Genomic DNA, 24,397 nt, shown 5'->3' on the forward strand with positions numbered 1-24,397 from the left:
CATTTCCCCTTTAATCACATTGAAAAGAGACATCTTTTATACAAAATAGTTCATTTTTTTCTCAGTATAACACAGAGTCCAACAAAGGAAGAGAGAGCGATGTTTCAACAGCAGCAACTTACAAAAAACACAGGAACAATATGGAGGGGTAGACAAAAAAATAACATTAAAATGATTTTTAAAGCATAAAACCACAGACCATTGCCTAGAATTTCGTGTGTTATGCCGTGTTCATGTCATGTTGGAAACTCGGGACCTTAGAGTTAAAATTAACGTAAGTTATTTGCGTAGAACTTCCTGTTGGTTGATTCTGTATCATCTTTCTACAATGAATAAGCAAGTCGGAAATCTCAAGAGTTCCCAAGTTTCCGACATGATGTGAAAGTGGCACAAGTTGGCGCCTGAAACCTGGATCCACTCAGCATACCAAAGGTTTCCAAATATTGTGTGGGTTGGGTGATGGGCACTCTACTAAGAGAAGGGGCATGAAGAGGGCGCACTGAATGTGGATGGGAATGTGCAATAATTGATGATAATGATAATAATGATGAGCACCATTTCACCCAGAAAGCATTAGAAAGTGTGCTCGGTGACGGATCCCCAGCTGACCCTGTTTTCGCTCTCTGTTATTGTGCAGCTAGCATCGATCTGAGCACAGAGAGGAGTGTTTTTTTTTTTTTTAGAAACACAGACTATGCAAACAGGGCCTTTCGGTGGAGCCAGGGCAGTCCAGGCAGGGAGGGGAAGACATCTGTGTTAATGGGCTGCAGGTGGAACAACTGCTGGTCTGAGTCGGCAGGAGCCACACAATCTGACACACAAACAAACACCAACTGCTGGTCTGAGTCGGCAGAGAAGTAAAATCGGCAGATGGTCTAAAAAAATGAAACAAAATTACCGTAAGTGCTCCCTGCGATTACTGTGATGCACACAAGCTGCATACTTACTATGGTTCTCTCTCTCTCTCTCTCTCTCTCTCTCTCTCTCTCTCTCTCTCCCTTCTCTCTCTCTCTCTCTCTCCCTTTCTCTCTCTCTCTCTCTCTCTCCCTTTCTCTCTCTCTCTCTCTCTCCCTTTCGCTCTCTCTCTCTCTCCCTTTCTCTCTCTCTCTCTCTCTCTCCCTTTCTCTCTCTCTCTCTCTCTCCCTTTCGCTCTCTCTCTCTCTCTCTCTCTCTCTCTCCCTTTCTCTCTCGCTCTCTCCCTTTCTCTCTCTCTCTCCCTTTCTCTCTCTCTCTCTCTCCCTTTCTCTCTCTCTCTCTCTCTCCCTTTCTCTCTCTCTCTCTCTCTCTCTCACTCTCTCTCTCTCTTTCTCCCTTTCTCTCTCTCTCTCTCTCTCTCTCTCTCTCTCTCTCTCCCCCCCCCCTCTCTCTCTCTCTCTCTCTCTTCCTTTCTCTCAAACATACACATCTAGGCATGCAAGCTCAACTAGAAACAATAATTGAAAAAAATATATATATTATCACATAGGTGCAGTGAAATTTGGTGTTTTACAGGGTCAGCCATAGTAAAGCAAATTAGGGTTAAGTGCCTTGCTCATTTTTCACCTTGATGGCTTGATGGCTTGATAACTGGTGCAACCCTCTAAGCACTATGCTACCTGCCGTAATAGCTGCATACCAAATAAATACACTATGTTTTATAGGAGAGAGAGGGAATTACAGTAAAACATGCAGGCCTGGTTTCTGTATGTACGCTGGTTACCTGTGATATGATTCTTCCCCTCACTATTACCCCTATGTGTGGTTACTTAAAAAAATAAAATATATATATTTCAACAGTTATTTGTGCTCTTACATATGGTGAAATGGCGACATTGTTGCTGTAATGTGATAGATTATACTGTATTATTACCACTCTCTGAGAATTGATTTCTCAAGGTGTACACTCAATTAGGGACCCTACCACAAAAAATGTGCACACTTTTAAAAGGCTCAGTATTTCATTTTTCCTGTAGAGACAGGTGTGGATGGTATCTCAAAGTGGAAATTAGTGGATGTCATGGTAACAGCATAAGAAGAATAAACAAACAAAAATAACAATTATGTTTATCAATATTTTCTCAAATAAAAACCTGCCACCAACAGCATCATTTGTTCCAGTTTCACATGTTGTATTCAAAATCAAATAAAATGAATGCTCCTTTGACATATTGTTTGACAGTCAACCTACTAGGAAATCCTAACAGACAAAACAGCCAAGGAATCACGATTTGTTTCCACCATGGAAACAGCAAAGTGATAAACAATCAATGGAGAATATTAAAGCAATGTGGAGTAGCAGGCTATGACAAACAGGTTTATGCATGGGTTAACTCCGTCGTTCCAGAGCCATCATTTCTGTGTCTTCTTTCGCTCTCTTTTCCTCTGTGTCTCTCTAGGTCTCCCTGTCTGTCATTATCCCCTCATTCACTGCCTGTTATGTAGCTGTAAGTGCTGATTCATTTACATTTGTAGTGCTGCTGGGTGTAGGGGAAGTGGACTGAGTAGCAGGGTTGGGCTCAATTCGAAATGAAGGCAGTCAATTCAAGAAGTAAACTAAAATTACAATCTAATAATCTAAATAAGGGCATTTATTTTCAATGACTTCTCAAAAAACTGAAAAGCTATTTATTTCAAGAGTTTTAAATTCAAATCACTTCCTGAATTGACTGCCTTCAATTCGAATTGAGCCCAACCCAGCTGAGCAGAGGATTATCATCAGTGCCCACACAAAGGAAAATAGAACTCACCACATTGTCGCCTCACCCCACCTCCTCGGATCCTCGACCTACTCACTCCCTCCCACAGTGCAGGTCCACAGTGTTACGGTTTGATAATCTACCTGATATCCTCTAGCTGTTTACATACTAATTTTCTGGTTCACACTTACATGACTGCTGTGTCTGTCCACAGGATGCTCCACAGAAGTCCTCTGTCATGTTGGGAATCGGCCCACTAGTGAACAACTACAAAGCCATCTAGTACCAAGCAGAGGCCCCCCTTCTCACCGGAACACCACCACCTTCTAAGGTAACTTGATAACTACACAGAGGGAGAAATGGAGGGTTGACTCTTAAGTCTCAAAGTAGTGATTTGTCAGTCTTGGCAGGGTACTCTATAATTAACCAAGTCTTGTAAACTGATAATGTCTCTTTTGCTTCAGATAGTTTTCATTGAAGAGGTGTACATAACACAAACATTCACGCTGGTGCAGTCAAGAGAATTCTAATCTTCAGAGTTTTTTTATTTTTATTTTTCCATCTTCTTCTTGCTCAAAAATGACCTACAACAAATCCATCATCCCCATCAAGGGTGAAATTAGAGTAATTTCCCCATCAAAAATGTCTATGCCCAGCTCCAAAAAAACGCACTGAAAACAAAACCAATAAATAAGGGTAGCAATGAGGGACTGGTCAAAGCACCAGCTTTGATTAGTGGATGTCTATCTAAGTAAAGTATCTACAAGCCTGGGCTGCATTGAATTCAATGCATTGTTCCGTTATAGAATTTAGCCAGAGTCATCAAGGATATCTTCAGGGACAGCCACCCCTGGGCCCCGACAAGACCCTCACCCTGTGGAACCACTGGATCAGACTACAACTAGTCTGCTTTAAGACAAGCGGTTATGTGGGCCGTTTGAAAAATAACCATTCACAGCTTTAAAGAGCCCTGTCTTCAGGTAACTGATAGGACAAAATGGGCACATCAGGATAGTTGAGGCATTTAAACGGATGAGCCAAGAGGGCAAAATATGGCCAGTGGGCAAGGGATGCATATCAGTCTGTCTCTCTGACCCTTTCTGGACTTTTTAACCTTACAGCTTTGTTAGTGTGACGTTCCCATACATATGCCCTGAAATGGAACTGTACTGTTTGTGAAAATATCTTGCCGTTTCAACACAGCATGTCTCACTGAGAGAGGGAGCAGTGATCAACAAGTACACTGACCGTTACTAACGGTGTGAAGAAGCAGTCCGTATCAACACCTGTAATGGGACGTTCGTTAGTCCCTGCTGCTGTGTACCAGGAGCGGTTACCTGCAGGCATCCCAACCAATTCATCAAATAGTGTCAGTGCAGTAAACAGCAGGCTTAGCTGGAATGGGAGACTAGAAGAGGAAGGCACAAAAGGGGGTGCTTCAGAAGAACCCATGCGGACAAAAAAAACTGTGCATCTATACAGTACACCTAGAACAGTGTGGAACTGGCCAGGACTATCACGTGTAACAGTAGTCTATATCTGGGATCCCTCCTTCTCTATAGCCTCGGTTGGTGCCATACCCTGCATTGGACACTTGGTGGGCACCTTTGTAGAGGCCGGTGCCATTGGAGGGGAATATAGTGTGGATGATGTAATCCTCCCGGAGGGGCATGGGTTGCAGCGGCTGGTGGGTAACCATGGGTGTCATCTGGAACCCTGGGCCTCGGATCTCCAGGATGGTGGTGTCCTTCTTTGTGCCTGACTCAATGTAGTCATCGTAGTGCTTGCTCTTTCTGGCGCTGCCACGGCTGTATTGATCACGAGAAGACAGGCGTCCGGCCCGATGCCTGTACCAGCAAAAGACGGCAACTATGAGCGCCAGAGAGACGATGGCCGTAGCTCCTCCAATGATCCCAGCCAGAGGTAGAGTAGCCATGTGTTCAGGGTCCTGGTTGTCCTCCTGGCCCACATCTGGCTGACTGGGGTCTGACGTCTCAGCTTTAGCGCACACTGGAGCTTCATCTGAGTCAGTGTTTCCACCTGCCATGACTCCTTTACCCCCGGAGCTGGCCGCCAGGGGCACCATGCAGATGATGTAGCTGGAGTGGGGGTGCAGGGAAGTGAGCAGGTACTCTCTGCGGTCTCCTCTCACCAGGGTCTCTGTGATGGAGCCCATGGCAGCGCTGGTTCCCAGCCGCAGCCAACTGAGTCTGAAGGAGGAGGTGGGCTGGGCCACGCTCCAGGTGACACGAATACTGTCGGGGGCCAAGGGCTTGACATTCAGTGCCAGGCTCTTACCTACTCCACTGCTGCCCAGTGTGTAGTCTAGACCTGAGTCTGGTAGCCCCAGGCCGGGCCGCTTGGAGCGCAGGGTGAAAAGGGAGCCCTGTGGAGGGGCGAGGGTGGTGGCGCTAGCAGCAACCCCTCCTACGTCTGCTCCACCCCCTCTGTCTCTGGTCTCACTTCCTGTGGCCCCGACCCCAGCCCCGACAGCCACTATGCCTGGGACTTCACACTCCTCCATCTGACTGGTCAGGTCCTTAAGGGCCATGTCTCGAACCTTGTCAGGCCCCTGGCAGGTGAGGCCCCTCACCGTGATGGAGTTACCCCTAGCATGAAGCCAGTCATGTAACCAGCGCAGGTTACAGCCACAGTGCCAGGGATTCCCCCGCACCAGCAGTTGTCCCAGGCTGTCCAGGTCTTTGAACAGGCCCCGAGGCAGGGTGGTCAGGTTGTTGCCAGACAGGTCCAGTCTCTGGAGCCTCCTCATGCCATCCAGGGAGCCACGGGGAATGTGGATCAGAGCGTTGTCCTGCAGAGAGAGACGCTGCAGGTGGGTACTGGGCAGGTTGAGTGGCGGGGTCAGGAGGGAGTTACGCACCAATGAAAGCTCTGTCAGGTTGGAGAGGCGGGAGAAGGTGTCGTCTGCGATGCGCTGGTTGGCCAGGAGGTTCCCGTCCAGAACGAGGCGTCGCAGAGAGGAGAGGCCACGGAAGGCGTGGGTGGGGATGGTGGAGATGCGGTTGTCGTCCAGCCTCAGTTCCTCCAGAGAGGCCGGGAGCCCAGAGGGGATGCTGGACAGGTGGTTACGTGACAGGAAAAGCAGGCGCAGCCGTGGGTTGTCAACGAAGGCCTGGTCCTCGATGCTGACGGTGGAGACAGAGTTGTCGTCCAGGTGCAGCTTCTCCAGTAGAGGCATGCGGGCCAAGGTGGCGCGGGGAAGCGTACGGATGTTGTTGTCCTGCAGGTGCAGCTCCCGGAGGGAAGGGGGCAGGTGCATGGGGAAGTCATCCAGCTCGTTATCGTACAGGTAGACCACTCGGATGGTGAGTTGACGCTCTAGGGAGGTGGGGAGCCCGGCGTTGTCTATGTGGTTGTTCTGAAGGTAGAGCACAGTGGCAGAGGGGGGCAGAGGGGGGATAGAGCTCAGGCCACGGTCGTTGCAGTAGATGAAGTCCTCGTCACATCGGCAGACAGAGGGGCACACTGGGTCTCCCTCCTCATCGTACCCTGTGGCTGCAGCAATCTCCAGCACCTCGGCCAACAGAGTTAGGCAGAGCATGAGCAGGAACAGCCAATCACGCAGCTCGACCACTCCCTCAGACGCCATGGTGCTGATGACGAACGTCCCTTCCTCTCGACCTCAACTTCCTGGATCCTTGAATCCTAAGGATAAGCTCAAACCAGGCTGTCTCCTTCAGCCCTAGATAGACTGAAAAGGATACAGGTTTTAGTTAACAATTAGCTCAAGTGACCAGATCACTAAGGTTTAATTGAAATTCCCAAATCACTGAAATGCCAGAATACAACAAGCTTGACAATGTACCCTTATTTCATTATGCCTAAACCATATCACACAAATTATACATGGTCACATGGAAATTGAACCACTACAGCATACTAATCCCTCTAAGGGTCTATATCTCGACTTCAATCCCCTTGTCATGTTGAAGTGGCAGTAATCTGCTTCCAGCAGGAGTTGGAGGAAAGGAGAGGATTTTTCTTCAAATCAATTTCAGTAAAATAAACCGTGGCCAAACCTGTTTGAAAATATTGAACATAATTAAATATATCAAATCATTTTTTTGTCAAACAGTGTTCCTAGAGGGAAATTACTATTCCAAAAATACAGTTTTTCCAGACCATATGGTCTGTCCACTGAAAGAATCCAAAAACTAGGGCCTAATATTTCTGGTCTGACCACAAATCTCCTGGCCCTATAACAGTGTAATAGAGTATTTATTTGAATTCTCCCAAATACTAAGCAGATTAGGTATACAGTACATCCCACTCTTTCTGCATTCACTACGGAATATTGATAAACTAAGCTACGAGTGTGCATATGTGCATATGTGTGTATATGCATGAGCATATTGTATGTATGTGTGTATATATGCTGTGAGTGTACTATATGTGTGTGTGTGGCAGAGTAGAGTGAGGGATTGAGTGTGTTTTTTTAGTCTGAGCAGCTGTGCAAAGAAGTCCGTCAAACAGAGGGGAGTATTTGGGTCAGTTCCTTCAAAGGCAAGATAGAAGGAGAGTGAGATCGATGTGGTGGAGAGAGTGGGAGGGATTAGTGGAACATATGGAGTTGTGATTGGGTGGATTAACAAAGAATGGCACATAGATAGATCTTAAACACTTTCTACAGTTACTTTAGTTTCTCCCTCCCATGGTTACTAATTTGGCTTACACTAGCAGGGCTGGTCTAATCCACAGACGTTATGACATCAATTACAGTGCCTTCAGAAAGTATTCATACCCCTTGATTTATTCAAAAGAAAAATTGTGTTACAGCCTGAATTTGAAATTGATTCAATATATTTTTTTTCTCAGCCATTTACACACACTACCCCATAATTAGAAAGTGAAAGCATGTTTTTAGACATTTTTGCAAATGTATTGAAAATGAAATACAGAAATATCTAATTTGCATAACTATTCACACCCCTCAGTCAATACATGTTAGTATCACCTTTGGCAGCGATTACAGCTGTGAGTCTTAATGGGAAGACTCTAAGAGCTTTGCACACCTGGATTGTACAATATTTGCACATTATTCTTTTAAAAATTCTTCAAGCTCCCTCAAGTTGGCTGTTGATCATTGCTAGACAGCCATTTTCAAGCCAAAACTGTAACTAGGCCACATTCACTGTCTTCTTGGTAAGCAACTCCAGTGTAGATTTGTCCTGTTTTAGGTTATTGTCCTGCTGAAAAGTGAATTTGTCTCCCAGTGTCTGGTGTAAAGCAGACTGAACCAGGTTTTGCTCTAGGATTTTGCCTGTGCGTATCTCTATTCTGTTTCTATTCTTTGCTGATTACAAGCATACTCATAACATGATGCACCCACCACCATGATTGAAAATATGAAGCGTGGTACTCAGTGATGTGTTGTGTTGGATTTGCTCCAAACTTAACGCTTTGTATTCAGGACATAAAGTTGATTTATTTGACCATTATTTGTACAGTTTTTCTTTAGTGCCTTATTGCAAACAGGATGCATGTTTTGGAATATGTTTTATTCTGTACAGGGATCCTTCTTTCACTCTGTCATTTAGGTTAGCATTGTGGAGTAACTACAACACTGTTGATTCATCCTCAGTTTCCTATCACAGCCATTAAACTCTGTAACTGTTTTAAAGTCACCATTGGCCTCATGGTGAAATCCCTGAGCGGTTTCCTTCCTGACCGGCTACTGAGTTAGGAAGGACAACTGTATCGGTGTAGTACAGAGTGTATTGATACACCATCCAAAGTGTAATTAATAACTTCACCATGCTCAAAGGGATATTCAATTTCTCCCTGCTCACTGCTCAACTGAGAGACTTTACAGATAATTGTACTTTATGTGTGGGGTGTAGAGATGTGGTAGTAATTTAGAAATAATGTTAAACACTATTATTGCACACAGAGTGAGCCTATGCAACTTATTATGTGACTTGTTAAATACATTTTTACTCCTGAATTTATTTAGGTTTGCCATAACAAAGGGGTTGAATACTTGTTGACTGAAGACATTTCAGCATTTTATTTTTTATTAATTTGTAAACATTTCTAAAAACATAATTCCACTGACATTATGGAGTATTGTGTGTAGGCCAGTGACACAACATCTCAATTGAATCAATTTTAAATTCAGGCTGTAACCCCAAAAAATGTGAAAAAAGTAAAGGGGTATGAATACATATAATACTGTGAAGGTATTATATGTCTATGGTGCAGATCCATTGAGGGTGTGAGAGTGTGTGTGTGGATGTAATTGTAGAGTACAGTGACAGAAGTATATAGATGTGTGTGTGCGTGAGCCAGACTGTACAGGATGCGTGTGTGTGTCCACAAATTGTTGCAGTCAAAGTTGCAGTCATCTGTATTCGGGAGATGTCAGACAATGCGGGGCTGTGTGGAGGGGAGGAGGAGGGGGTTGGTGTGGAAATGGTCTGGCCAGACAGACAGTCGCCTAAGGCAGGGAGGGTACAGTACACAAAACAGCCCTACACTTTCCAATACTGGAGCAAGAAGTAGAGGATCAATTTACATAGAGAGATAGAGAGAATGAGAGAGGGGTGGTGGAGAGAGAGAGAGAGAGAGAGAGAGAGACAGAGAGCCACCGAGAGAGAGAGAGAGAGAGTAGATCTAAAATGACAGCATTGACTGTTGCTACAGTATCTTCACCATGAAATCCACTACAGAAACCGTAACTGGCAGCAGTCATATCCACATATTTATTATAAAAGAGGAAAATCTGGGAATGATTACCAAAGCGGGTGCTGGTGTATCGGGGAAATCCACTCTATTGATGGCATGGTAGAGATAACACTGGCACGAAGCTTATCTTACATGCCTATGTCCATGAATGTCATTTAAAATGTAGTGATTGGTGCTTGGGAAGGAGTGATGCAAGCAAGAGATGGCCATGGTGCTGAAGGGGATAAATGGATCAAAGGATGAAGAAATGAAACACAAAAATAGAGGATGAAGAGTCTGAGGAAAAGAAATATATACAAGAAAAAAACGATGACCTATTTACTTTTATTGTGCTACAATACGGCCATGCTCAATCATTGTTGTTCTATCAACTCTCCAAAATGTTATTTCCATATATTATTATTTGTATGTATCTCAGTATACAGTGCATTTGGAAAGTATTCAGACCCTTTGACTTTTTTAAAACATTTTGTTACTTTACAGCCTTATTCTAAAATGAATTTAAAAAAATAATCCTCATCAATCTACACACAATACCCCATAATGACAAAGCAAAAACCGTTTTTTTTTTTTACAATTTAGCAAATGTATTTAAAAAATGTAAATGAAAATATCACATGTACATACAGTACCAGTCAAAAGTTTGGACACACCTACTCATTCAAGGGTTTTTCTTTATTTTTTAAACTATTTTATACATTGTAGAATAATAGTGAAGACATCAAAACTATGAAATAACACATTTGGAATCATGTAGTAAACAAAAAAGTGTTAAACAAATCAAAATATATTTGATATTAGCTTTTTTTCAAAGTTGCCACCCTTTGCCTTGATGACAGCTTTGCATACTCTTGGCATTCTCTCAACCAGCTTCACCTGGAATGGACAGATTTCTACTGGTCTAATGTCCATTGCTCGTGTTTCTTAGCCCAAGCAAGTCTCCACTTCTTATTGGCGTGCTTTAGTAGTGGTTTCTTTGCAGCAATTCGATCATGAAGGCCTGAATCACGCAGTCTCTTCTGAACAGTTGATGTTGAGATGTGTCTGTTACTTGAACACTCTGAAGTGGCAATCCCCATGAGAGCCAGTTTCATCATAGTGCTTGACGGTTTTTGCGACTGCACACAAAGTTCTTGAAATTTTCCGTATTGGCTGACCTTCATGTATAAAGGAAAAAATTGACTGTCATTTCTATTTGCTTATTTGAGCTGTTCTTGCCATATATATATATATATATCATTTTTTATTTTAATTGAACCTTAATTGAACTAGGCAAGTCAGTTAGGAACAAATTCTTATTTACAATGATGGCCTAGGAACAGTGGGCTAACTGCTTTGTTCAGGGGCAGAACGACAGATTTTTACCTTGTCAGTTCGGGGATTCGGTAAAGATCTGTCGTTCTGCCTCTAAACAAGGCAGTTAACCCACTGTTCCTAGGCCATCATTGTAAATAAGGATTTGTTCTTAACTGACTTGCCTAGTTCAATAAAGCTTAAATTAAAATGTACAAATAAATAATAATATTATGTCAAGAACAGCTCAAATAAGCAAAGAGAAACGACAGTCCATGGACTTGGTCTTTAACCAAATAGGGCTATCTGTATACCACCCCTACCTTGTCACAACACAACTGATTTGCTCAAACGCATTAAGAAGGAAAGAAATTCCACAAATTAACTTTTAACAAGGCACACCTGTTAATTGAAATGCATTCCAGGTGACTACATCATGAAGCTGGTTGAGATAATGCCAAGATTGTGCAATGCTGTCATCAAGGCAAAGGGTGGCTACTTTGAAGAATCTCAAAAATAAAATCTATTTTGATTTGTTTCACACGTTTTTGGTTACTACATGATTCCATATGTGTCATTTCATAGTTTTGATGCCTTCACTGTTATTCTACAATGTAGAAAAATAAAGAAAAACCCTTGAAGGAGTAGGTGTGTCCAAACGTTTGACTGGTAATGTAAGTATTCAGACCCTTTACTCAGTAATTTGTTGAATCACCTTTGGCAGCGATGACAGCCTAGAGTCTTCTTGGGTATGACACTACAAGCTTGGTACACCTGTATTTGGGGAGTTTCTCCCATTCTTCTCTGCAAATCCCCTCAAGCTCTGTCAGGTTGGATGGGGAGCGTCGTTGCACTCTTCTCTGTTCGATGGGTTCAAGTCCGGGCTCTGGCTGGGTCACTCAAGGACATTCAGAGACTTGTCCCAAAGCCACTCCTGCCTTGTCTTGGCTGTGTGCTTAGGGTCGTTGTCCTGTTGGAAGGTGAAGATTCACTCCAGTCTGAGGTCCTGAGCACTCTGGAGCAGGTTTTCATCAAGGATCTCTCTGTACTTTGCTCCATCCATATTTTCCTCGATCTTGACTAGTCTCCCAGTCCTGCCTCTGAAAAACATCCCCACAGCATGATGCTGCCACCACCATGCTTCACCGTAGGGATGGTGCCAGGTTTCCTCCAGACGTGACGCTTGGCATTCAGGCCAAAGAGTTCAATCTTGGCTTCATCAAAACAGAGAATCTTGTTTCTCATGATCTGAGAGTCTTTAGGTGCCTTTTGGCAAACTCCAAGCGGGCTGTCATGTGCCTTTTACTGAGGAGTGGCTTCCGTCTGGCCTGATTGGTGGAGTGCTGCAGAGATGGTTGTCCTTATGGAAAGTTCTCCCATCTCCACAGAGGAACTCTGGAGCTCTGTCAGAGTGACTATCGGGTTCTTGGTCACCTCCCTGACCAAGGTCCTCCCCCGATTGCTCAGTCCAACTCTAGGAAAAGTCTTGTTGGTTCCAAACTTCTTCCATTTAAGAATGATGGAGGCCACTGTGTTCTTGGGGACCTTCAATGCTGCAGAAATGTTTTGGTACCCTTCCCCAGTTCTGTGCCTCAACACAATCCTGTCTCGGAGCTCAACGTACAATTCCTTTGACCTCATGGCTTAGTTTTTGCACCGACATGCACTGTCAACTGTGGGACCTTATATAGACAGGTGTGTGCCTTTCCAAATCATGTCCAAACAATTGCAATTACCACAGGTGGACTCATATCAAGTTGTAGAAACATCAAGGATGATCGATGGAAACAGGATGCACCTGAGCTCAATTTTGAGTCTCATAGCAAAGGGTCTGAATACTTATGTAAATAAGGTATTTCTGTTTAAAAAATGTTATAATGTGCAAACATTTCTAAAAACGTGTTTTCGCTTTGTCATTATCGGGTATTATCAGGATTGATGACGAAGAAAAAAACAATTCTATCCGTTTTAGAATAAGGCTGGAAAATGTAGAAAAAGTCAAGGTGTCTGATACTTTCCGAAAGCACTGTTGGACCAATCTGCAAGACTTTTAATAGTTTAAATACTGTGTCTTTGGCAGTACTGTATATAGTTGTTTCTGTGAGAGAAAAACTATTAGAAGCAGTCCATTGTGCTTGAGTCAGCAGAGTGCAATCAGTGAGCTTCATTGCTTGTCTGGAACAGACCCTAGGCCTCTTCAAAGTCATTAGCTCTGAACTGATGTTACCGCTACTAAATCTGAATCAGCTGCCTTCAAAATGTCCAGTAGGGTACAAACCAACCTAATGCTGCAAAACACATGATTGTATTAAAAACAATTAAACTAATTATTAATGGCTTAAAAGACAATAATCATCAATTTATCAATAATGACATTAAATTAACATATTACCTAATCCACTCAATCTATAAATTCAGAGCAGATGCTTTAATCAAAGTAACGTACAAACAGTACTGTTACCCTATTGTACATTTAATGTGAAAACTTGATTAGGGCCGTATCCTAAAATGAGATGCACGCATCATAATGTAAACTTTAACTCAAATCTCCGAGGGACATCTATACATGATTTCTGTGAATGTTTCAGTAACAGCCGTGAATGTTAAATTAGAAGGTTACCCATGAGCCATTGAGGTTAAGTGCCTTGATATGAGCACTACATCACTATGACATGTTCCTCCTGGGATTTGAGACAGCATCCGTCTTGTCGCTAGTCCATTTTCCTACCCACTCTGCTGCTGCTACTACTGTCGCTGCTGCTGCTGTTACTACTGTTGCTGTTACTACTTTTACTACTGTCGCTGCAGCTGCTGCTGTTACTACTGTTGCTGCTGCTGCTGTTACTACTGTTGCTGTTGCTGCTTTTACTACTGTTGCTGCTGCTACTGTTACTAATGTTGCTGCTGCTGTTAGTGCTGTTGCTGCTTTTACTACTGTCGATGCTGCTGCTGTTACTACTGTTGCTGCTGATGTTACTGCTGTTGCTGCTGCTGCTGCTATTACTACTGTTGCTGTTGCTGCTATTACTAATGTTGCTGCTGCTGTCACTACTGTTGCTGCTGCTGTTACTACTGTTGCTACTGCTGCTGTTACTGCTGTTATTGCTGCTGCTGTTACTACTGTTGCTGCTGCTGTTATTGCTGTTACTACTGTTGCTGCTGTTGCTGTTACGGCTGTTGCTGCTGTTGCTGTTACTACTGTCGCTGCTGCTGCTGTTACTACTGTCGCTGCTGCTGCTGTTATTGCTGTTACTACTGTTGCTGCTGCTGCTGTTACTACTGTTGCTGCTGTTGCTGTTACGGCTGTTGCTGCTGTTGCTGTTATTACTGTTGCTGCTGCTGCTGTTACTACTGTTGCTGCTGCTGTTACTACTGTTGCGGATGCTGCTGTTACTACTATTGCTGCTGTAACTACTGTTGCTGCTGCTGCTGCACTACTGTTGCTGCTGCTGTCACTACTGTTGCTGCTGCTGTTAATACTGTTGGTGCTGCTGCTGTCACTAATGTTGCCTCTGCTGTTACTACTGTCGCTGCTGCTGCTGTTACTACTGTCGCCGCTGCTGCTGTTACTACTTTTGCTTCTGCAGCTACTATTCCTGTTGCTGCTGCTGTTATTACTGTTGCTGTTGCTGCTACTATTCCTGTTGGTGCTGCTGTTACTACTGTTGCTGCTGCTGCTGTTATTACTGTTGCTGCTGCTGTTACTACTGTTGCTGCTGCTGCTGTTACTACTGTCGCTGCAGCTGCTGCTGCTGTTACTACTGTTGCTGCTGCTGCTCTTATTACTGTTGCTGCTGCTGCTGCTGCTACTGCTGCTACTGTTACTACTGTCGCTGCTGCTGCTGTTACTACTGTCGCTGCTGCTACTGCTTCTGCTGCTACTGTTACTACTGTCGCTGCTGCTGCTGTTACTACTGTTGCTGCTGCTACTACTGTCGCTGCTGCTACTGTTGCTGCTGCTGCTGTTATTACTGTTGATGCTGCTGCTGTTGCTACTTTCGCTGCTGCTGCTGTCACTACTATTGCTGCTGCTGTTATTACTGTTGCTGCTGTTACTACTGCCGCTGCTGCTGCTATTACTACTGTTGCTGCTGCTGCTGTTACTACTGTTGCTGCTGTTACTACTGCCGCTGCTGCTGCTATTACTACTGTTGCTGTTGCTGCTGTTATTACTGTTGCTGCTATTACTACTGTTGCTGCTGCTGCTGTTACTACTGTTGCTACTGTTGCTGTTACTACTGTTACTACTGTCGCTGCAGCTGCTGCTGCTGTTACTACTGTTGCTGCTGTTACTACTGTTGCTGCTTTTACTACTGTTGCTGCTGCTACTGTTACACATGTTGCTACTGCTGTTACTACTGTTGCTGCTGTTACTACTGTCGCTGCTGCTGATACTACTGTTGCCGCTGCTGCTGCTGCTGTTACTACTGTCGCTGCTGCTGCTGCTGTTACTACTGTCACTGCTGCTGCTGTTACTACTATTGCTGCTGTAACTACTGTTGCTGCTGCTGCTGCACTACTGTTGCTGCTGCTGTCACTACTGTTGCTGCTGCTGCTGTTACTACTGTTGCTGCTGCTGTTATTACTGTTGCTGCTGCTGCTGTCACTATTGTTGCTGCTGCTGCTGTTATTACTGTTGCTGCTGCTGTTACTACTGTCGCTGCTGCTACTACTGTTGCTGCTGCTGTTACTACTGTTGCTGCTGCTGCTGTTATTACTGTTGCTGCTGCTGCTGTTACTACTGTCGCTGCTGTTACTACTGTTGCTGCTGCTGCTACTATTCCTGTTGCTGCTGCTGGACTACTGTTGCTGCTGCTACTGATTCTGCTGCTGCTGCTACTGTTACTACTGCTGCTGCTGCTGCTGTTACTACTGTTACTACTGTCGCTGCAGTTACTACTGTTGCTGCTGCTGCTACTATTCCTGTTGCTGCTGCTGCTGTTACTACTGTTACTACTGTCGCTGCAGTTACTACTGTTGCTGCTGCTGCTACTATTCCTGTTGCTGCTGCTGGACTACTGTTGCTGCTGCTACTGATTCTGCTGCTGCTGCTACTGTTACTACTGCTGCTGCTGTTGCTATTGTTGCTGCTGCTACTACTGTCGCTGCTGCTGCTGTTACTACTGTTACTGCTGCTGCTACTATTCCTGTTGGTGCTGCTGTTACTACTGTTGCTGCTGCTGCTATTACTACTGTTGCTGCTGCTGTTACTACTGTTGCTGCTGCTGCTGTTACTACTGTTGCTGCTGCTGCTGTTATTACTGGTGATGCTGCTGCTGTTACTACTGTCGCTGCTGCTGTTATTACTGTTGCTGCTGTCACTACTGTTGCTGCTGCTGTTATTACTGTTGCTGCTGTCACTACTGTTGCTGCTGCTGCTACTACTGTTGCTGTTATTACTGTTGATGCTGCTGCTGTTACTACTGTCGCTGCTGCTGCTGTCACTACTGTTGCTGCTGCTGTTACTACTGTTGCTGCTGCTGCTGTTTCTACTGTTGCTGCTGCTGTTACTACTGTTGTTGCTGCTGCTGCTGCTGCTGTCACTACTATTGCTGCTGCTGCTGTTACTACTGTTGCTGCTGCTGCTGTTACTACTGTCGATGCTGCTGCTGTTACTACTGTCGCTGCTGCTGCTGTTACTACGGTTGCTGCTGTAGCTGTTACTAGTGTTGCTGCTGCTGCTGTTACTACTGTTGCTGCTGTTATTACTGTTGCTGCTGTTACTACTGTTGCTGCTCCTGCTACTATTCCTGTTGCTGCTGCTGGACTACTGTTGCTGCTGCTACTGATTCTGCTGCTGCTGCTACTGTTACTACTGCTGCTGCTGCTGCTGTTACTACTGTTGCTGCTGCTACTACTGTCGCTGCTGCTACTGTTACTACTGCTGCTGCTACTGTTACTACTGCTGCTGCTGCTGCTGTTACTACTGTCGCTGCTGCTACTGTTACTACTGCTGCTGCTGCTACTGTTACTACTGTTGCTGCCGCTGTTACTACTGTTGCTGCTGCTGCTGTTATTACTGTTGATGCTGCTGCTGTTACTACTGTCGCTGCTGCTGCTGTCACTACTGTTGCTGCTGCTGTTATTGCTGTTGCTGCTGTCACTACTGTTGCTGCTGCTGTTATTACTGTTGCTGCTGCTGCTGCTGTTATTACTGTTGCTGCTGCTGCTGTTACTAATGTTGCTGCTGCTGCTGCTATTACTGTTGCTGCTGTTGCTGCTGCTGCTGTCACTAATGTTGCTGCTGCTGCTGTTATTACTGTTGCTGCTGCTGCTGTTACTACTGTTGCTGCTGCTGTTATTACTGTCACTACTGTTGCTGCTGCTGTTACTACTGTTGCTGCTGCTTCTGTTATTACTGTTGCTGCTGCTGCTGTTACTACTATTGCGGCTGTTACTATTGTCACTGCTGCTGCTGTCACTAATGTTGCTGCTGCTGCTGTCACTACTGTCGATGCTGCTGCTGTTACTACTGTTGCTGCTGCTGCTGTTACTACTATTGCTGCTGTTACTATTGTCACTGCTGCTGCTGTCACTAATGTTGCTGCTGCTGCTGTCACTACTGTCGATGCTGCTGCTGTTACTACTGTTGCTGCTGCTGCTGCTGTCACTACTGTTGCTGCTGCTGCTGTTACAACTGTTGCTGCTGTTACTACTGCTGTTGCTGTTGCTGCTACTACTGTTGCTGCTGCTACTACTATCGCTGCTGCTACTGTTACTACTGTTGTTGCTGCTGTTACTACTGTTGCTGCTGCTGCTGTTATTACTGTTGATGCTGCTGCTGCTGCTGTCACTACTACTGTTGCTGCTGCTACTACTGTTGCTGCTGCTACTACTGTTGCTGCTGTTACTACTGTTGCTGCTGCTGCTGTTACTACTGTTGCTGCTGCTACTACTATCGCTGCTGCTACTGTTACTACTGTTGTTGCTGCTGTTACTACTGCCGCTGCTGCTGCTATTACTACTGTTGCTGCTGCTGCTGTTACTACTGTTGCTACTGTTGCTGTTAATACTGTTACTACTGTCGCTGCAGCTGCTGCTGCTGTTACTACTGTTGCTGCTTTTACTACTGTTGCTGCTGCTACTGTTACAAATGTTGCTACTGCTGTTACTACTGTCGCTGCTGCTGCTGTCACTACTATTGCTGCTGCTGTTATTACTGTTGTTGCTGTTATTACTGCCGCTGCTGCTGCTACTACTGTCGCTGCTGTTGCTGTTACTACTGTTGCTGCTGCTGCTGTTACTACTGTTACTACTGTTGCTGTTACTACTGTTACTACTGTCGCTGCAGCTGCTGCTGCTGTTACTACTGTTGCTGCTGCTGCTCTTATTACTGTTGCTGCTGCTGCTGTTACTACTGTCGCTGCTGCTACTGCTTCTGCTGCTACTGTTACTACTGTCGCTGCTGCTGCTGTTACTACTGTTGCTGCTGCTACTACTGTCGCTGCTGCTACTGTTACTACTGTTGCTGCTGCTGTTACTACTGTTGCTGCTGCTGCTGTTATTACTGTTGATGCTGCTGCTGTTGCTACTGTCGCTGCTGCTGCTGTCACTACTATTGCTGCTGCTGTTATGACTGTTGCTGCTGTTACTACTGCCGCTGCTGCTGCTATTACTACTGTTGCTGCTGCTGCTGTTACTACTGTTGCTGCTGTTACTACTGTTGCTGCTGCTGCTGTTACTACTGTTGCTGTTACTACTGTTACTACTGTCGCTGCAGCTGCTGCTGCTGTTACTACTGTTGCTGCTGTTACTACTGTTGCTGCTTTTACTACTGTTGCTGCTGCTACTGTTACAAATGTTGCTACTGCTGTTACTACTGTTGCTGCTGTTACTACTGTCGCTGCTGCTGATACTACTGTTGCCGCTGCTGCTGCTGCTGTTACTACTGTCGCTGCTGCTGCTGCTGTTACTACTGTCACTGCTGCTGCTGTTACTACTGTTGCGGATGCTGCTGCACTACTGTTGCTGCTGCTGTCACTACTGTTGCTGCTGCTGTTATTACTGTTGCTGCTGCTGCTGTTACTACTGTTGCTGCTGCTGCTGTTACTACTGTTGCTGCTGCTGCTGCTGTTATTACTGTTGCTGCTGCTGCTGTCACTATTGTTGCTGCTGCTGCTGTTAATACTGTTGCTGTTGCTGCTGCTGTTAATACTGTCGCTGCTGCTGTACTACTGTTGCTGCTGCTGCTACTATTCCTGTTGCTGCTGCTGTTACTACTGTTGCTGCTGCTGCTGTTATTACTGTTGCTGCTGCTGCTGTTACTACTGTCGCTGCTGTTACTACTGTTGCTGCTGCTGCTGCTACTATTCCTGTTGCTGCTGCTGTTACTACTGTTGCTGCTGCTGCTGTTATTACTGTTGCTGCTGCTGCTGTTACTACTGTTACTACTGTCGCTGCAGTTACTACTGTTGCTGCTGCTGCTACTATTCCTGTTGCTGCTGCTGGACTACTGTTGCTGCTGCTACTGATTCTGCTGCTGCTGCTACTGTTACTACTCCTGCTGCTGTTGCTATTGTTGCTGCTGCTACTACTGTCGCTGCTGCTGCTGTTACTACTGTTACTGCTGCTGCTACTATTCCTGTTGGTGCTGCTGTTACTACTGTTGCTGCTGCTGCTATTACTACTGTTGCTGCTGCTGTTACTACTGTTGCTGCTGCTGCTGTTACTACTGTTGCTGCTGCTGCTGTTATTACTGGTGATGCTGCTGCTGTTACTACTGTCGCTGCTGCTGTTATTACTGTTGCTGCTGTCACTACTGTTGCTGCTGCTGTTATTACTGTTGCTGCTGTCACTACTGTTGCTGCTGCTGTTACTACTGTTGCTGCTGCTGCTGTTATTACTGTTGATGCTGCTGCTGTTACTACTGTCGCTGCTGCTGCTGTCACTACTGTTGCTGCTGCTGTTACTACTGTTGCTGCTGCTGCTGTTACTACTGTTGCTGCTGCTGTTACTACTGTTGTTGCTGCTGCTGCTGCTGTCACTACTGTTGCTGCTGCTGCTGTTACTACTGTTGCTGCTGCTGTTACTACTGTCGATGCTGCTGCTGTTACTACTGTCGCTGCTGCTGCTGTTACTAGTGTTGCTGCTGCTGCTGTTACTACTGTTGCTGCTCCTGCTACTATTCCTGTTGCTGCTGCTGGACTACTGTTGCTGCTGCTACTGATTCTGCTGCTGCTGCTACTGTTACTACTGCTGCTGCTGCTGCTGTTACTACTGTTGCTGCTGCTACTACTGTCGCTGCTGCTACTGTTACTACTGCTGCTGCTGTTACTACTGTTGCTGCTGCTACTACTGTCGCTGCTGCTACTGTTACTACTGCTGCTGCTGCTACTGTTACTACTGTTGCTGCTGCTGTTACTACTGTTGCTGCTGCTGCTGATATTACTGTTGATGCTGCTGCTGTTACTACTGTCGCTGCTGCTGCTGTCACTACTGTTGCTGCTGCTGTTATTACTGTTGCTGCTGTCACTACTGTTGCTGCTGCTGTTACTACTGTTGCTGCTGCTGCTGTTATTACTGTTGCTGCTGCTGCTGTTACTAATGTTGCTGCTGCTATTACTGTTGCTGCTGCTGTCACTAATGTTGCTGCTGCTGCTGTTATTACTGTTGCTGCTGCTGCTGTTACTACTGTTGCTGCTGCTGCTGTTATTACTGTCACTACTGTTGCTGCTGCTGTTACTACTGTTGCTGCTGCTTCTGTTATTACTGTTGCTGCTGCTGCTGTTACTACTATTGCTGCTGTTACTATTGTCACTGCTGCTTCTGTCACTAATGTTGCTGCTGCTGCTGTCACTACTGTCGATGCTGCTGCTGTTACTACTGTTGCTGCTGCTGCTGTTACAACTGTTGCTGCTGTTACTACTGCTGTTGCTGTTGCTGCTACTACTGTTGCTGCTGCTACTACTTTTGCTGCTGTTACTACTGTTGCTGCTGTTACTACTGCTGTTGCTGCTGCAGCTTTTACAAATTTCGCTGCTGCTGTTACTACTGTCGCTGTTGCAGCTGTTACTACTGTTGTTGCTGCTGCTGCTGTTACTACTGTTGTTGCTGCTGCTGTTACTACTGTTGTTGCTGCTGCTGTTACTACTATTGTTGCTGCTGCTGTTACTACTGTGCTGCTGCTGCTGTTACTACTGCTGCTGCTGCTGCTGTTACTACTGTCACTGCTGCTGTTACTACTGTCACTACTGCTGCTGCTGTTACTACTGCTGCTGCTGTTACTACTGCTGCTGCTGTTACTACTGCTGCTGCTGCTGTCACTACTGCTGCTGCTGTTACTACTGCTGCTGCTGTTACTACTGCTGCTGCTGTTACTACTGCTGCTGCTGCTGTCACTACTGCTGCTGCTGTCACTACTGCTGCTGCTGTCACTACTGCTGCTGCTGTCACTACTGCTGCTGCTGTTACTACTGCTGCTGCTGTTACTACTGTTGTTGCTGCTGCTGCTGTTACTACTGTTGTTGCTGCTGCTGTTACTACTGTTGTTGCTGCTGCTGTTACTACTATTGTTGCTGCTGCTGTTACTACTGTGCTGCTGCTGCTGTTACTACTGCTGCTGCTGCTGCTGTTACTACTGTCACTGCTGCTGTTACTACTGTCACTACTGCTGCTGCTGTTACTACTGCTGCTGCTGTTACTACTGCTGCTGCTGTTACTACTGCTGCTGCTGTTACTACTGCTGCTGCTGCTGTCACTACTGCTGCTGCTGTCACTACTGCTGCTGCTGTCACTACTGCTGCTGCTGTCACTACTGCTGCTGCTGTTACTACTGCTGCTGCTGTTACTACTGCTGCTGCTGTTACTACTGCTGCTGCTGTTACTACTGCTGCTGCTGCTGTCACTACTGCTGCTGCTGTCACTACTGCTGCTGCTGTCACTACTGCTGCTGCTGTCACTACTGCTGCTGCTGTTACTACTGCTGCTGCTGTTACTACTGCTGCTGCTGTTACTACTGCTGCTGCTGCCATATGAATTAATTTGGCTCCGTGTCTCTTCCACAGGAATCCCAGATTAAAAGTAAATCCACTAAGCATTAACAGAGGAGTCGTGGCCCCCTGCAGCAAAATGCTGTTGCATGGAATGGAGGGCCACTCTGCCACATAAGAGGAGACGATTACCAGATACATCAAATTATATAAAATAGGAATATATGAACGTGAAAATGGGGTGTGTGATTTCTGGGTCTGATGATTTCAGTGAATTCCTGACTGTAATATCGCCAGGTTGGCTGTCAGATTAGATCTGACATGAAAGAGGTGCTACATCATCATGGAAGAGGTGCTACATCATCATGGAAGAGGTGCTACATCATCATGGAAGAGGTGCTACATCATCATGGAAGAGGTGCTACATCATCATGGAAGAGGTGCTACATCATCATGGAAGCTTTGCCATGTTGGCATTTCACTCTCCCTGTTATTGCATTTCCCAGTCAGTCTATCAGTACTGTAGTGGATTCACACAGCCTGCTATAGAATCGACTAGCTTGCAAGGCAATACTGCACACACATGATTTTTTGAAAACTCAATATACATGCATTAACCTTTTTTATACAGTTATGTTACTTGGCAAATACAGGAAAGACTCTAGACTTAAAACACTTTAAATTCCTTTTCTTTCTTGCTCCGTTTCTATAACAATATTTCCATCTCAATCACTTCTATTTACCCTATAACTAGCCATGTTGATATTACATCAAAATGGTTCAGGAAATACGGGAGTACATTTTTTATAAGTTGAGTTGGCCCCTACAACACATCCAGTTGAACTAAAGTATAAATTAAAAGCAGAGAATACCCATTAATAAATAAAAATCCACAATTTAGAATTGAGGACAAGGTTTGTTTAGCTAGCACTGGGTAATTGTTGGATGTGGCAGCATATATATTTTAAATGGATTAGTGTACTTGGAATAGTTTTTTGCTACTGTCACTCTGTTCTTGCTTCTCAGTTAGAGCATGGTGGTGGTTGGGAGTGAAGTTGAAATGGACATGCAGACGCGAGGCGAGGCAGAGCCAGCCTGTATCATCTGTTGAGACCATAAGCCACCCACTCCTCCTGCTCACGCTCCCTCCCTCCTCTCTCTGTTGGAATGATGTGCACATCGTCACATACCCTGGCCGGTATCACAGTTTAGAGATACAATAGGCTTTTCTTTTTGTTGCTGTTATTGTTTGTGTATTGTTGTATTTTACATGTGTGTGACTGTCCTTGTCTATCAGTGGTTTGTTGCTTGTCATGTTTTGTGTTTTTTGTGGACCTTAGGAAGAGTAGCTGCTGCTTCTGCAAACGCTAATGCGGATCCTAATAAGCAAACAAATAAATACAAATAGCACAGGAAATGACCTCTCCACCTGCATGCCTGCATGCACGTTTATATTCGCCTTTGTTTATGTAAGTGTGGGGAGGACTGAATTTGTATTCAGGCCAATATTCTAGTATGCAATATAATGAGTTAGCTTTGTGTATCACTTCAAATTGAAGACGCCCTCTCTCTTTTTTCTCTTCCTGCCTCTCGGCCTCGCTTCCTTGTCACACTCTCCTCTCCTCTCCTGCACTTGTCCTGCGTGAACAATGAGGCAGCTGATTGAGTCACAATTTCTCCCCCCCCCCTCTCTCTCTCTCTCTCTCTCTCACTCCCTCTCCCACACACACACATACACACAAGCCCTTCCACTCCCTCTGTTGCTTCTCTGTTTCACAACCTCTCTCTCTTCCCCCTCCATCCTCTTCCCTTTCCCTTAAGCTTGCTATTCACTCTGCTTTCTCTCCCTACACTTACATGTATTTATTTATTTCAAAACATTTCATAATCTTTCCTTCTCTCTTAGTCTTCTTAGTAAGTCTCTCCTTCCCCTCTTCCTTTGATTCATCCATGTCATCTGTCTCTCTTCCTCTCTCTGCATATTTCTCTGCATCTTTTGGTCTGTGAGCAGTGCACTACTCGCTCCTCTCTTCCTCGCTCTCTTTTTCTCTCTCACTTTTTCTCATTCTCTCTCTCTCTCTCTCTGGTCTACAGCAGTGATTCTTTAATCCCTTCTTACACGATCTCTTTCTCCTTCAGCTGATGAAAACCTAAAAGAGTAAGAACATGAAAACCCTCCCTATGACAAACCCTCCCAGTAAACAAACGCTGGATAATAACCTTCAGAATCTCGTACAGTCCTGTATACTAATTGTTATCGCACCAATGAGGAAATCACAACACAATTCATCCTTCATTTAGCCGACTACAGGAAGATTTTCTATATAAATGTGGATAAATGTGAATAAAAACACACCTTGTGTTGTAAAAGATACAGATCTGAAGCTGTGAGTCTGTCTCCTCTGGAGTTGTGAGTCTGTCTCCTCTGGAGTTGTGAGTCTGTCCCCTCTGGAACGTGTGGGTCCTGCAGCATGTGGGTCCTGCAGAGTGTGGGTCCTGCAGCATGTGGGTCCTGCAGGATGTGGGTCCTGGAAAGTGTAGGTCCTGGAGCGTGTGGGTCCTGCAGCGTGTGGGTCCTGCAGGGTGTGGGTCCTGGAAAGTGTAGGTCCTGGAGCGTGTGGGTTCTCCAGCGTGTGGGTCCTGGAAAGTGTAGGTCCTGGAGCGTGTGGGTCCTGGAGCGTGTGGGTCCTGGAAAGTGTAGGTCCTGGAGCGTGTGGGTCCTGCAGCGTGTGGGTCCTGGAAAGTGTAGATCCTGGAGCGTGTGGGTCCTGCAGCGTGTGGGTCCTGGAAAGTGTA

At 45.4% G+C, this 24,397-nt stretch overlaps 1 protein-coding gene across 1 annotated transcript; it reads right to left on the reverse strand.

The window, feature by feature from the left end:
- Positions 1 to 24,066, reverse strand: LOC109873681 (leucine-rich repeat transmembrane protein FLRT1-like). The gene is made up of 2 exons (XM_020465337.2): positions 23,958 to 24,066; positions 1 to 6,387 (listed from the first exon to the last, which is right to left on the reverse strand). Exon 2 carries the CDS (start codon positions 6,283 to 6,285, stop codon positions 4,192 to 4,194), a length of 2,094 nt encoding a protein of 697 aa, XP_020320926.1. The 5' UTR covers positions 6,286 to 6,387; positions 23,958 to 24,066; the 3' UTR covers positions 1 to 4,191.
- Positions 24,067 to 24,397: the final 331 nt, after the last annotated feature.

This window comes from Oncorhynchus kisutch, linkage group LG29, assembly GCF_002021735.2.
Source record: "Oncorhynchus kisutch isolate 150728-3 linkage group LG29, Okis_V2, whole genome shotgun sequence".
NCBI classification, from domain to species: Eukaryota; Metazoa; Chordata; class Actinopteri; order Salmoniformes; family Salmonidae; genus Oncorhynchus; species Oncorhynchus kisutch.